The sequence below is a fragment of the Scardinius erythrophthalmus genome (genome assembly GCF_964197995.2).
Source record: "Scardinius erythrophthalmus genome assembly, chromosome: 3".
NCBI classification, from domain to species: Eukaryota; Metazoa; Chordata; class Actinopteri; order Cypriniformes; family Leuciscidae; genus Scardinius; species Scardinius erythrophthalmus.
Window position 1 is genome coordinate 2,614,952 of NC_138223.1, and position 14,816 is coordinate 2,629,767.

The 14,816-nt window shown below is 40.3% G+C and overlaps 1 protein-coding gene across 1 annotated transcript; it reads left to right on the forward strand.

The window, feature by feature from the left end:
• Window positions 1–155: 155 nt before the first annotated feature.
• LOC308687608 (sodium/potassium-transporting ATPase subunit alpha-1-like) lies at window positions 156–13,426 on the forward strand. Its single transcript, XM_081360267.1, has 22 exons — window positions 156–385; window positions 4,762–4,881; window positions 4,977–5,036; window positions 5,148–5,351; window positions 5,453–5,566; window positions 5,649–5,783; window positions 5,865–5,982; window positions 6,066–6,334; window positions 6,454–6,762; window positions 7,127–7,261; window positions 7,341–7,539; window positions 7,622–7,797; window positions 7,876–8,012; window positions 8,100–8,250; window positions 8,586–8,754; window positions 8,840–8,994; window positions 9,085–9,208; window positions 9,343–9,488; window positions 9,571–9,701; window positions 9,777–9,878; window positions 10,131–10,222; window positions 10,603–13,426. Exons 1-22 carry the CDS (start codon window positions 374–376, stop codon window positions 10,629–10,631), a joined length of 3,087 nt encoding a protein of 1,028 aa, XP_081216393.1. The 5' UTR covers window positions 156–373; the 3' UTR covers window positions 10,632–13,426.
• The last annotated feature ends 1,390 nt before the right edge of the window (window positions 13,427–14,816 follow it).

Consider the following 14,816-nt stretch of genomic DNA (forward strand, 5'->3'; position numbering starts at 1 on the left):
TCTGATATGGAGAAGAGATTCATGGGCATTTTTTCAACGTGATCAAAGTTCAGAGGTAAAAGTCTGACACAATCCCCCAGGCCAGATCTAGCCTCCCCTGCAGACCACGCCCCTTTCCTCCGCGTTACCATGACAATCCGGGCAGACGTCACAGTGAAAAACCCCACTGTATATATAAGCATTGAATGTTCAGAGACTGTAACGCGGCTTGGATGCGTGTCCGGGTTGAACGACAAGTCCAGCGGTGACCAAGGAAAAACAGCCCCGAATAAAAAGGAAACGGGATTGGGGACTTTTAATTTGTTGTTTTTAAAGAAAACTTGGATTTTTCTTTTGGAAACTCAGGTGGTCGTTTTTAACCAAAACAAGCAAAATGGGACGAGGAGTAAGTGTGAACGTGTTTTGTCGTTTAATGTTTAAAGGCTGTTTTGGAATGTCCGTGTTCAAACAGGTTGTTTCAAAGTAATTCGAATGTTTTGGTAAAGAGTTCCAAATGGCTTCCCAGAGCGCGAGACTTCCGCAGTTCGAATATTCAAATTAGTTGGTTTAAATGAATGAAATGTGCGCGAGGGTTCGTCTAAACCATATAATGTCTGTATTCTCGGATGGAGCAACAGGTTTTAGGTCTGTGGCTTTAAAAGAGAGTCAAGCACCCCTTTAAGACTTTCTTGGTTCAGTACAAAGATTTCAGGAATGTAGCAGACAAACTTCCTCCTATATGGCCGCGATGTTGCACGGCCTGTTTGTCGAAGCAAAAAAAGTCAGTCTCGTGACTTTTATATTGCTGAACTAATAAGAGAACAGCTAAGTGTGTAACCCTCACGTTTAGCAGCTCTGAGAAAAAAAATCTTCAGCTTTTTACCTTTACTTTACATCTAGCTTGGCCGACAACGTGTTTCTGACTAACGAAACCTCGAGATACATTGTAACAATTTAACCGCGTAAACGTCGAAATGGAACGCCGCGCTTAGTTTAAATATTCGGTGTAGATACATTGTTTCAAAATCTTGACATACATCCACTTAAGAGTCTAAATATCCCTTTAAAACGTTCCAGATGAAAGAGGTGTGTATTTAAAAAAATACTCCACATTTTTATTTCAACAAAACACCAGCACGTGTATTGCTCGTTTTAAACGACCCGTATACTGAAAACCTCAATGTATCGTTTAACCATAAAATCACTATTCATGCAACTCCTACAAAAGATAAACAGTTAACTCCCATTTACCACGAGCTATTTCGTCAAACTGCTACATTTAAAACTACGAGATAGTTTCAAAAACCTCTAAATGAACGCGACGGGTAGTTTAACTATTTGAAGTACAAATGGAATGGCGTGATGTTGTGGTTCATGTTTTGTCTCTGACCGTACAGTAACGCCAAGTAAACCATGTCACATTTGAGGGTGTAGCTGACACGATAAAGTTGTCTCGTGTTAGCGGACTAGTTTCTGTTTGTCATCTTTATCTCAGGCTGAGTAGGTTCAACAAATGCTTGACTTAAAATAAATGGGGGCATCGTTTTTGTGTGTCTTGTAATCAAGGTGAATGGATATTAATCGCTGTAAAATATCTCATATGCTTAAATTTCCATTTCTCTTGTCTCATTCAGTCATACTCTTATGATTTGCTTCCTGTGGGGTTCATTATCTCCTAATATGATTCCAGTATGCAGTGGCATTGCATAAGAGCTGAATACCACTCCCTAATGTGAGGCTCTGAGCACCCGTGTAAATGTAAATTATGCATTCAGTCCCAGGATGCTTCATGTGATGGAGAGCAAACAGCCATCCGCATGTTTCATCTGGGTTTGGTGCATTGAGCTACGCCCCCAGCCCCATTAAATCCCACCGCAATGGGGCAGATGTCTTGCCTCTGCAGACACAGGGTTGTTGTAGTCTATGTGTACAAAAGACCGAAATGAAATAACAGCATTTAGTCTATTTTGCGATGTGGGTCATATTGAAATAAGAATGTGAATTGACATATATATGTGCTAATTTAACCTTTTAAAGTACTGTAGATGGCATTGTATGGTGGTACCAAAAACATATGCCATGTAACCGTATTCATATACATAGTATTTAAACTATACTGTGCGGTACTTTGAAGTTACGGTAAAGTATTGTTTCATACATAAATGTTAGTATACGGTGTGTTTTAGGACCAGCATCAGGTGTTGACCACAGCTGTGTAGTCGCTCTCCCGAGTGTGTATATAAGCTAAGACTGACATTCCCTCTCTCAAGGGTTTAACATTCTTTCCATTCATCGGTCACTCTGTGTTAGTGAGACCTTTTGTCATTGACAATCCTATCTGACAGAGGCTGCCGACCCCGACAGGCTGTCTCATGGCCCCCTTACCTTTTTTGGTACTGTGTGTATAGTAACATGCATTTAACCTCCATTCTAAAACGTTGCTTTTCCTCCACGAATGGAGAAAGAAATAACTTTCCAGAATGCATAGATGTTTATCTTGACATTTTTTTTAAACTACATTGGGGTCCAATAGTCTCAGACTACATTGAAAATCTGTAATTTGCGACTTTTTCGAATTTTGAAAATGTTAATATCTTTAGGCGACTAGTTAAATGAGTGTCATTGACCGTGTGACCCTTTGATGTTCTTCATTCATTGAAAATCAAGATGCTCTTTGCAACGTCTCAAATCATGCATGATCATCAGGTTTTGTTCATGAATGTATAATACCATAAATGGTCACATTTGTGAGAGAATATTCTATTTATTCTGAAGTTTACAGTTTTTTTTTCTTTATGCTAAAAAATTTAATCTTTGATGTCAGGTTGGGTATTAAAATGCAAACTCTTGGGCCCCACTGTACTTTTTTGTTAATTTTCTATCCGTGCTCCTAAACTGAAATGAGCTTATGAAAAGCTGTAGTTTAGCACTAATTGACCTGTGTCTGGTGTGGAGGAGTTTGTACACCATGTTTTCTTTTCACCCTCCTCTGTTCATTCGCCACTTCTGAAACAAAGAGTGTTGGGTATGACACGTGACTTAACCTATTCACAGGTCTAGAGGTGTGGCTCTGTTTCCAATGGCAACAGGGCAAAGTCCCAGTATGATAGGACTGATATGCATGAGCGAACCAATTTTGGCTTATGTGCAAGGTAGGAAATATTTGGAAGAATATTAACATGGTAGCATCCAAACAGAATATTCTCTCACAAATGTGACCATTTATGAGTTGGTTCTGCCATGGTTGATTAATCTTTCACCCTCTGGCTCACTTTCTTTCAACCTTTTGACATTTTCCACACACATGTGCATATGCATATTGAACCTGATGACTAGGCATAAGCAGACGAGAAAGAGCGCTGAAGTAAGCTGTCATGTTCAGTTGAGCACTACATGTGTTGAGTTCTTTGTTTGTGGCCACTTGCATCAGCTGTTGCTTTCATGTGCAAAAAAATATCCAGTCAGATGTACTTGCAGATTTATATCAGGACCTGCCAAAAACCAAAACCAAATAGATTTCAGGCTGAGATAAATATCTTAGTAAGATGATCCGTAGTCATCAAATATGTCAGTTGTATGTTAATGGCCTATGTCTATGATGCCACAAAGTTAGGTAGTTTGATTAGATAAGATTGTAGGTTAGATATTTTCTGAAACTAGACTATCTTTTACTGTCTTTATGTGCTCATACATGCTGTGGACTTTCTCTTTTCAGTATACTGAAAAACGTATAATTGCATATTTATTCAGTAAATTGACACATGGTTTTTCAAACAAAGAGCCTGTTGATTACTGAGCTGACTGAAAATGACAATCAACTTGGTTCAAATGCAAACTAGCAATCACATGCTTTATACTTTAGTGGTTCATTTAACAGCTCATGTGCTTGCCTAGACAATGAGTCACCTATTGTGTTCACAGAATGCCGCTGTGAGAACTGTTGCTTAACACTAGTAGAGGTCACTTAGTTAATTGTCCTTCAAGTTAAATGTTAATTACTACACATTCGGATTGTGCAATCAGCACTACGTTACCGCTTGCTAATATTTTACATGCATCTCTTACACGCATAAGTTGGATAATACCAGTTTCTTGTGCATTTACAAGTCTGTCCCAAAAAGCAATCCCATCAATAAATGTTAGCATTTAAAAGTTAGTCTTGCATCACACTTTGTGATTACTGAATTGATTTCACAGATTATATAGTAGTTGCTAGCCTGACTACGTCAGACTTCGTATTTCCGCTCAATTTCAGTTCACTTCTGTACTCAGTCTGAGATAGCGACCGTTTTCCCCATTTTCCTCCGGCCTCAAAACAGCCGGCCAATCAACGAACAGAGGGCGGGCTGAGAGCAGTGACGTAGATGCTGATTGTACCGTGGATGCGTAGATTTACTTCACATAATCTGCAAAAGTCGTTCACAGCCATGTTCACTCTGGTATTTCGCTCGATGGTTTTGTTTTCACATCATACATGTGTTTACAGTTAGATGCGGCTGAGCATGCGCATAACACACGCCATAACCAAACGTTATGTGATTGGCTTACGGGTAACCAATGACTTTAAACTTCAGACAAGCGCGCACCCCCCACCCCACCCCACCCCCCACAAGAAAGAACACGCTTTTCAATTATGCCATGCCAGACTCTGTCTACGAAGCAAAGCGAAGTAGCAGAGCTTGGTATTACCAGGCTAAATAGTTGCATCCATTTTAAGAAAAATACTATTGTTAGACAATGCACAGGAGATTTTAATGTTTGCTTTTGCCTGCTCCACCACAGGAAGGTCGAGAACAATATGAGCTGGCAGCCACCTCTGAGCAGGGGGGCAAAAAGTCAAAGCCCAAGGGCAAGAAAGAGAAGGATAAAGACATGGATGAACTAAAAAAAGAGGTGGACTTGGTAAGTCTGTTTAGTGATTCAAAACACTTGTTGGCAAAACTATTACAGTAGTCTTTGATGAGATGGTAAAATGTTCTTTTTTTGCACTGTTGTAGGATGATCACAAACTGTCCCTGGATGAACTCAATAGGAAATATGGCACTGATTTAAACAAGGTAAATCTGATTCAGTACTGGATTTGAAATTAAGGATTGACTGTTTTTGAAGTGTAATGGCATAAAGCTCTCAGGCTGGATCTTCATTGTCTAACTTATCTCGTTCTCCAGGGACTGTCATCCGCTCGTGCTAAGGAGATCTTGGAACGTGATGGACCCAATGCTTTGACTCCACCTCCAACAACCCCAGAATGGGTCAAGTTCTGCAAGCAGCTCTTTGGAGGATTCTCAACTCTCCTGTGGATTGGAGCCATCCTTTGTTTTCTTGCCTATGGCATCCTGGCAGCCTCCGAGGAGGAACCTGCCAATGATAACGTAAGGAGAAAACCCTGTTTGTGTTTCTTAAGGGTATGCCTTTTAAGATTACATTGTTGTTCTAGCAGTACCCCTAATGCCTCCTCTGTTATCCTGTGCAGTTGTATCTGGGTATTGTGCTCTCTGCTGTTGTGATGATCACTGGATGTTTCTCATACTATCAAGAGGCCAAGAGCTCCAAGATCATGGACTCTTTCAAGAACCTTGTCCCTCAGGTACTGACAATAATCCTTACATATTATCAGGATCTTTTTATTTTCTTAAGTGTTGTTAAGTGAATTTCCACTTTGTCCGTAGCAAGCCTTGGTTATCCGTGATGGTGAGAAGAGTAATATCAATGCTGAAGAAGTTGTGATTGGAGATCTGGTGGAAGTCAAAGGTGGTGACAGAATTCCTGCTGATCTGCGCATCATTTCTGCTCATGGATGCAAAGTGAAGTACCATTTTAAATCATGGTGAAATGTCTTCTCCATTGGCACATTCCATCTCTACAAGCAATCTTGTCCTTTCCAGGTGGACAACTCCTCCCTCACTGGCGAATCTGAGCCCCAGAGTCGTACTCCTGACTTCTCCAATGAAAACCCACTTGAGACCAGGAACATTGCATTCTTCTCTACCAACTGTGTTGAAGGTACAAAAACATGAAGCCTTTTGGAAGTCAAATTTGTGTTTGTTAAAAGTAGCCATTTTCATTGGAATTTGTTTTGCTTGTAGGTACTGCCAGAGGGGTCGTCATTAACACTGGTGACCGCACTGTCATGGGTCGTATCGCCACTCTTGCTTCTGGTCTTGAAGTTGGTCGCACTCCCATCTCTATTGAGATCGAGCACTTCATCCACATCATCACGGGTGTAGCTGTCTTCCTGGGCGTGTCCTTCTTTATCCTCTCTCTGATCCTTGGATACTCTTGGCTGGAAGCTGTCATCTTCCTTATTGGTATCATTGTTGCTAATGTGCCAGAGGGTCTCTTGGCTACTGTAACTGTAAGTGCCAGAATAATTGCAGTTGTGTAGTTGCAGAACAATAACAGCTTGGATTATTTGTAATATCAAATAAAGATAAACCGCTTTATCTATTTATCTTGTTATCATGTTATTTCCAGGTGTGCTTAACTCTGACCGCCAAACGAATGGCAAAGAAGAACTGCCTGGTTAAGAATCTGGAAGCCGTGGAGACTCTTGGCTCAACCTCCACCATCTGCTCTGACAAGACTGGAACTTTGACCCAGAACCGAATGACCGTCGCTCACATGTGGTTTGACAACCAGATTCATGAAGCAGACACAACAGAGAACCAGAGTGGAACCTCGTTTGACAGGAGCTCTGCTACTTGGGCTGCCCTCGCACGTGTCGCTGGTCTGTGCAACCGTGCCGTCTTCCTTGCTGAGCAAGAAAGTATCGCAATTCTTAAGGTCTGTGTTGATACTTTGTCAGACTGTAAAATCTTTTGACAGATCTTCACAAAGTAGTTTTGCATGTTACTGACGCCATTGGAGAGTTGTTTACTATTTGCTAGCCATGTTTGACTGCTTGTGCTTAGTTCTGCTGTTTGCCTCCAGGGATTGTTTTAGCCCCTTGAGCTTTTGACTGGAACACAGTGTTTCCCTGTAAACACCCTCCAATTTCTGCCAATTCTGACTTGTTTTGTAATGGGACTAATTTGTTGGACTGTTACCTCAAATTAAACTGCATTTGCTGGAACATCAAAGCAGTCTTTCTTAACATGCAACAAACAGACTGTTCCTTGTTCTCACACTTTGCTGTTTCCTCTCACAGAGAGACGTGGCTGGTGACGCCTCCGAATCTGCCCTGCTGAAGTGTATCGAGCTCTGCTGTGGATCAGTGAAAGAGATGAGAGAGAGATACAACAAGATTGCAGAGATCCCATTCAACTCCACCAACAAATACCAGGTAAAGCCATCTCCTTCTTGGGGCAAGTCTTTGGATACATTTATGATGTCTAACGCTTTCTGTCTGTGGACCTTTTTAGCTATCCATCCATAAGAACATCAATAGCAATAAAACTGAAACCAATCACCTGCTGGTAATGAAAGGTGCTCCTGAGAGAATCCTGGACAGGTGCACCTCTATTTTGATCCAAGGAAAAGAGCAGCCACTTGATGATGAGATGAGGGACGCCTTCCAGAATGCATACTTGGAACTTGGTGGCCTTGGAGAAAGAGTACTTGGTAATTTTGCTTTTTTGTAATGCCGTTTCTAAACTATGCATGCCCATTCTACGCTTTCCTTCAACATGTTGATTCTCCACAGGATTCTGCCACTTCAACCTTCCTGACGAACAGTTTCCTGAGGATTTCCAGTTTGATACAGAAGAGGTGAACTTCCCCACTGAGAACCTGTGCTTCATTGGACTTATGTCCATGATTGATCCTCCTCGTGCTGCTGTACCAGATGCTGTGGGAAAGTGCAGGAGTGCTGGAATCAAGGTACGTCATAGTCATTGTGAATAACTGCTTGTCGTCTTGAAGAAACAACCAGAAACATCTTGATTTTCGCACTTCTAGGTTATCATGGTTACTGGTGATCATCCAATCACAGCAAAGGCCATTGCCAAGGGAGTGGGTATCATCTCTGAGGGCAACGAGACCGTTGAAGACATTGCTGCTCGATTGAACATTCCTATTAATGAGGTCAACCCAAGGTAACAGGTTCCTCCTCCTTGATTTGAATGTTTTTGTCTGGATATTTATTGCGTTTAGTTTTTCATTTCATGTAATGTTCTTTGAAGGGATGCCAAGGCTTGTGTTATCCATGGTGGTGACCTGAAGGATCTGACCCCTGAGCAATTAGATGACATCTTGAAGTACCACACAGAAATTGTGTTTGCCAGAACTTCTCCTCAGCAGAAGCTGATTATCGTTGAAGGCTGCCAGAGACAGGTTAGTTGTCATTACGATCTCCGATCAATCAAAACTTCACCAGGTTGTTTTGATAAGATAAGAGGTAAATACTTGACCTGGCTAGTACAACTTGACCAGTTTCCAGCGTCAAATAACTTCTGCCCACACTGAACATATTTGAATTCTAATATAAAGCTATGAGAAGCAGGATTTTGGATCAGTGAGATTGAACTGTTGGTGCAGCAACCCAGCATGACACAACAGCAGTAGAAACCAAAGGATTGACTAAATGGCTTGTTGCATTCGTAGTTGGTTAGGACAAGAACTTAGGCGTGTCGTGGCATGGCGTACGATTAATTTGTGTTTGTCCACAGGGTGCAATTGTAGCCGTAACCGGTGATGGTGTCAATGATTCTCCTGCTCTGAAGAAGGCTGACATTGGTGTGGCTATGGGTATTGCTGGATCTGATGTTTCCAAACAGGCTGCTGACATGATCCTTCTGGACGACAACTTTGCCTCAATTGTCACTGGAGTAGAAGAAGGTATGATGTTATTGGAAACTTAATTGAATGAGGAGTTATAAGGATTACTTTAAGACTTAATTCTCAAATGTGTCTTCCACTTTAGGCCGTCTGATCTTTGACAACTTGAAGAAGTCCATTGCCTACACCCTGACCAGTAACATCCCAGAGATCACCCCCTTCCTCTTCTTCATCATTGCCAACATCCCTCTTCCTTTGGGTACCGTCACCATTCTCTGCATTGACCTGGGAACAGACATGGTAAGCACCACACTTGACTAGTAATTATTTCTTTGATTGGTCAGCCAAATCACGTTCTTGCATAAATGCCATTGTCCTCTTATCTTCAAGGTTCCTGCTATCTCATTGGCCTATGAAGCTGCTGAGAGTGACATCATGAAGCGTCAACCCAGAAACCCCAAGACTGACAAACTTGTAAATGAAAGACTCATTAGCATAGCCTACGGTCAGATCGGTAAGAGTTCATATTTTATTAGTATAACTATAAATGATCATCTTGTGCAGTGCCTTTTCTCTGCGTCCCTGGTGCAAAGCAGTTGCGTAAAGAAGTTGGATGATTGAATCTCCTTGCTTCTGCTTTCTCCACAGGTATGATTCAAGCTCTGGCCGGGTTCTTCACGTATTTTGTCATCTTGGCTGAAAATGGCTTCCTGCCATCGTCATTGCTGGGCATTCGAGTGTTTTGGGACGACAAATACATGAACGACCTGGAGGACAGTTATGGCCAGCAATGGGTGAGTGTTTTCAATCATCCAATGTTCCAGTCATTCCGCTTTTCCACAGTCCCGTCTGAACTCATGTTCTTGGCCATCTTAGACGTACGAGCAGAGGAAGATTGTGGAGTTCACATGCCACACAGCCTTCTTCACCAGTATTGTAATAGTACAGTGGGCTGATTTGATCATCTGCAAGACCAGAAGAAACTCAGTCTTCCAGCAAGGAATGAAGTAAGTAGATGGCCAATAATTTGTCCTAATTTGATTTGCTCAAAACGGATATAAAGTGACTTTTGTTCTTTGCAGGAACAAGATTCTCATCTTTGGACTGTTTGAAGAAACGGCTTTGGCTGCTTTCCTGTCCTACTGTCCAGGCATGGATGTTGCCCTCAGAATGTATCCATTGAAGTAAGTCTTGCAATATTTTGGGGTCATTTGTTGTATATTTGTATTAATTTTGTTGCATTAATTTACTAATATTTTCCATGCAAGTCACTAAACTCTTGTGTTTGGTGACACTCAATGTTAAATGAATTTTGAGGGGAAAATGTATTTTGTTGAGAGAGTTTATCGAGAAATTGTATTGTTAAATTAATGCATATCAAACAGCTATAGTCTAGAACAGGTGTGATTTGTAACTTTGGTACTTTTCTTCTCCAGACCAAACTGGTGGTTCTGCGCCTTCCCTTACTCACTCCTCATCTTTATTTATGATGAAATCCGAAAACTTATCATTCGACGCAGCCCAGGAGGTAAGAGAATATTTAATCGCACCATGCCTCAAAACATCGGAGATCATTTTTATTTGCATAATGAGATAAATCTTGTTTTTCAAAACCTAGTTAGTATTTTTAATCATTTAAAGATTTCTATTGACTCCATCTGCCACCTCGGATGGATTTTTTCATGTTGCAATGCATTCTGGGATTGTCTTAGTGAAGAACATATGTGATTGAGCCCAGTGTTTGACTTGAAATGCTGCCTAGGTCACTGTGTTTTGGTAAAGAACTAATGTTTTTCAGTTCAGTTAATTGAAGGGGATGCATTTACAAGAACAGGGATATACAGATTAGAGTTTACATGCATGCAATTGTCCTGCTAAACTAATTTGAATTTTGTATCTTTGTCATAGGTTGGGTGGAGAGGGAGACCTACTATTAAAGCATTCAGTCTGCATCACAAGTTTATTTGCATGGTTGTCTCGCTGCTCGGAATTTTATCCTCCGTAATTTGGATGTTTTTATATAGGGAATGCTTGATACAAACACTGAGATCGTGAATCAAGACATTGCGTGCCTTGTTTCCAAAGCCGGACCAATTTTATACATGTTTTTAAAAGTGTTATATAAAAATAAACTTGCAGTCAGGTCCCACATTTGTGTCATTTCCTTGTTTTTCATTTATAAGTTTTGTTTTAATGTGTAAAGTGCTCGGAGCTTGAGTGCATGCCCAGAATGCCCCTGTTTGTTTGGTACTCTTGGTGCTTTACCTTTATATGTAACCCTTTCAAAAATGTACCATGATAACCATAGTTTCAACCAAAATATCAACAAATATCAATGTTGAAGCAATTATTGTTACTGCTGTAAAAGTAAAAAATGCATGGAATGTCGTTAAAGCAATGGAAGTAATTCCATTCCAAGCAATTTTCAGAAAAAAACAATAATAACATTAATCATAGTAACTTAGGTGAAAAAAATTATGATGTGGTTACCATGGTAAATTATTATTATTTTTATTACTCTAAGGAAAATTTCATTAGTTTGTGCACGTGTGTTAAAAATGTTGGGAAGGGAAATAAGCTCTTGCCTTCTGTCCATTTCAACAGCCTCAGCTACTGAAAAATAACATTTTCCAGTGCAATATCCTTCTTAATGAGAGTGGGTGTGTTTTAAACGGGTTTGGAAAGTGTAATCCGGGTCTCAAGCCTGGAGGAGACTGGAGATCCACTTCTCTCCACCCACTCTACTGAGATCTGGCACGGAAACACGTCCAACAAGGTTCCAGTCAAAGTATCTCGAGTCCGAATCACCAGAGAGGGCAGGGAAAGGGATTGACCGATTCAGTTTTTACTTTATTAATGACTGATACCAACTACTAAAACCAAGAAGTACAATGGCAGGAATATGTAGAATCAGTTTTTGCTTTTGACGCAATATCTAAATAGATCTGATCATGCACTACAATAAAAATATGCATTGTGAATATAATTGAATGTTTTAGCCATCTAAACAGTAATGCGTTTAATTTCAGACTATGTCTAACTTAATTCTGCATGTTAAGTAAAAAGTTGAGTATGCAAGTAATGCATTCAATTATTTACCCGTCCTGTCTTGTACTCTGATGAACACTTGTAAATGCATCTTTTGTTTTATCATTTTGAGAAAGATGCATGGATTGTTTATTGACTTAACATTGAAGAACCGATCAAGTAGATGAGTAAATATCGGTAAAACCAATAACCAGTGCATATCTGCATACAAGTAGTCTTAAACTCTTCAATAATTTGAGTTTTCAACATCATGTTTTACCTTCCCTTGTTCTCTCTCTCTCTCTTTGGATGATGGCTCCGGGTTAACGGCTCAATCTCCCTGAGGTGCATATCTGTTTCCCAGGGGACTTTGGCTGAGGGCCATGCTGGGAAAATGCAGTCGGGTGGGGTTGAGACTAGAGAGGGGTTGTGAAGTTCAAACCTGGATGAGCTTGAATCTTTTTCTGTTGAGTAACAGCTATTTTCTATCTCTCAAATGAGGCTGTTGAAACTGCACCTTCCATGTGTTTTATTTGGGTTCATAGGATGCCTGTTGATAGTTTAATTACCCGCAATTAACTTGCAGTCCATTCCATTGCCGTTTCACGGAAAGATGCGCCATTAAACCTGATAGCATGTGTTCTCTGTGTTTTGAAGTATCCGCTCCACCCGCTGAGAAAAGCTCATTTTGTGCTTTTCCTGAAACACAAGGTTATAACAAGCTGTTTGACCTTTTTCATTCAACTTTTCCAACGATTACGTAACGTACAAAGTCTGAGTTGAGGCACAAGGACAGTTTTTAAACTATTAACTAACTGCCATTCACTCCCAGTCAAAGTTGCTCATCAAAAGGGTGAATGGCATGAAATCATTTGGGACTTTCAGCCTAAAATCAAAAGAAATTAAATCTTGCATAAAGAAAGTCTTAATTTTAGGACCAGTAATTGTGCATTGCTTTCATGAAAAAACAAAACCAAAAAAAAACCCTCAGTTCTCAGTAGCTACTGTAATTCCCTTTAATTATTACAAAAATACAGCTGAAAGTATTTGCATTCACATACTGGGGGAATTTATGCTGATTTTAATAAAATAAAAGTCCAATACAATCTTAATGGACCAGCCATTTCTACATGATGTAGTATCATTAATGTTTCCCCTGATTTAACGTTATGCTTCCTGTTAATTGATCATTTTTATTTTTCCCAGTCAATCAATGGCAGATACTGGTGAAGTATTCTCTAGGGTGAAGGGTCAGGGCAAGTTCAGAGCAGACACAAAATGAAACCAGAATTAATCAGTTTTTCTGGAGTGGGACAATTGCATAACAAAGGCGAGGAGAGAATTCTGTTCAGTTTGTACCAGCCATGTTTGTTCATGTTGTGTTGCTGCATGATTTTTGCATGACTTTCACATCACTTTGCATTTAAAAACTAGGTTGTTCCCCAATGTGTTTGGTTTGTTAGGGAGTGAAAACCATTTTGGAGAGCCTGCAAATAAACTCTCCTCAAAGCAGCTTTAATGTTTGAAGCCCCCTCAACAGTGGACAGACACGCATGTCACAAAAATCTAATTAAATCCGTTAAAAATGAAGCTTGTTGATCATTTTAGCTCATTGAAACATGTTTGTATATGCAGAACCCAAATGTGATTGTATGAGAATGAAGACTGTTATGACGAAACTAATAAAGCAGACTTTGTATCATGTATATTGGAAGCATTGCATCAGCTATTTCTGAGTGTGTGTGTGTGTGTGTGTAAAGACAGTAAAACAAGGGCCCTGGAGTCTCGTGCATAGTCAGTTTGCTAATGCACATTCCCCACTAACTTCTGCTGAGAGCCTTAATGGAGCATGTCGGAGCCTGGGATTGGGTTTATTTTACGACATGTTCAGAACAACAAACTCGTGCACATCTTTAATAATAGAGTCAGTAAACAACACCACAAAACAGCTTTATCTGGATGAATATGTGAGAATGTCATGCCATAAAGTACTCCATAAATATCTTCCCATCTAAACATGGAAAAAGTCACAAAATTGGCTCAAGTGAAAAGAGTCTCTGTGCTGTTCTGGTTTCCTTCCCTGTGTGCCTGGGATTTTTCCACCAACAAGTGCATATGGAAAAACCGATGAACACGCTGCCATGACTATAACACACCATGGATCCAAATGATGATTTACAGCGCAGTGTTGTTTTCAAGTTCACTTTCTATTCATCAAGCATCCATTAACATGCATCCTCAAGGAAATGATTGTCGGTCGCAACAGGGCTTAAACAAGATCCATGAAACCATTTCTCTCTGATAAAATGAAGCAAAGACAAAAATGAATCCAAAGCATCCAGCTGCAGCACTTCATCAAACTTCTCTATGGCATTTTGAGCCTGGACTAGCCAAAGCCTCTATTGAAACGATCAGTCATCTGTCCCAAAAGAGCCACTTGTGCGAGGAAAGAGGCGTTTAATCAACATCTCCACAAACCATCTCTTGTGCTCGGGGAGAGGAGACGTCACTGATGTGATTTAGACTGTGAAAAACGCTCACAATATCACAAGGCAAGTTTACAAGTTCAAAATATTGAAGGTAAGACTAACATCAACCTTAAAGCAGAGATGAGCTGCAGTTTCAAGCTCTTCCTGTCATTGAGTCTTGATTTAATTAGAGCGGTCTTGCTCCAGTGCTAATTACAAAGCCCACACATCCCATTAGAATTTCCAATGAGCGCTTTCTTTCATGTGCAGGAGTCCAAACAAACACACACAGGCACTTAAGAAGGATGTTTCCTCTGCTCACATCAGCTTTGTTTTAATACTGCATAAAATTAGACAGTGACCGATATACTATATCTTTAAACATGATTAAAAAACTCAAGACTTTTGAATAATATATTCACAAGCACATTTGCTTTGCTAATTTCTCCCGCTAAAGGACCCGCTGAGGCAAATCAAAAGCGTGATGGCTCAGTCTTTGTAATTTGGCCAAGTGCAATTTCTGAGAACCCTCTAAAGGCTCTCTTGGAATCAGTTTTCATCCCGCAATTGGAAATGAAATGTGATTTTAGGAGCATTTCCAGTGGCTGCTGGGGGCAGTGAAGCAGA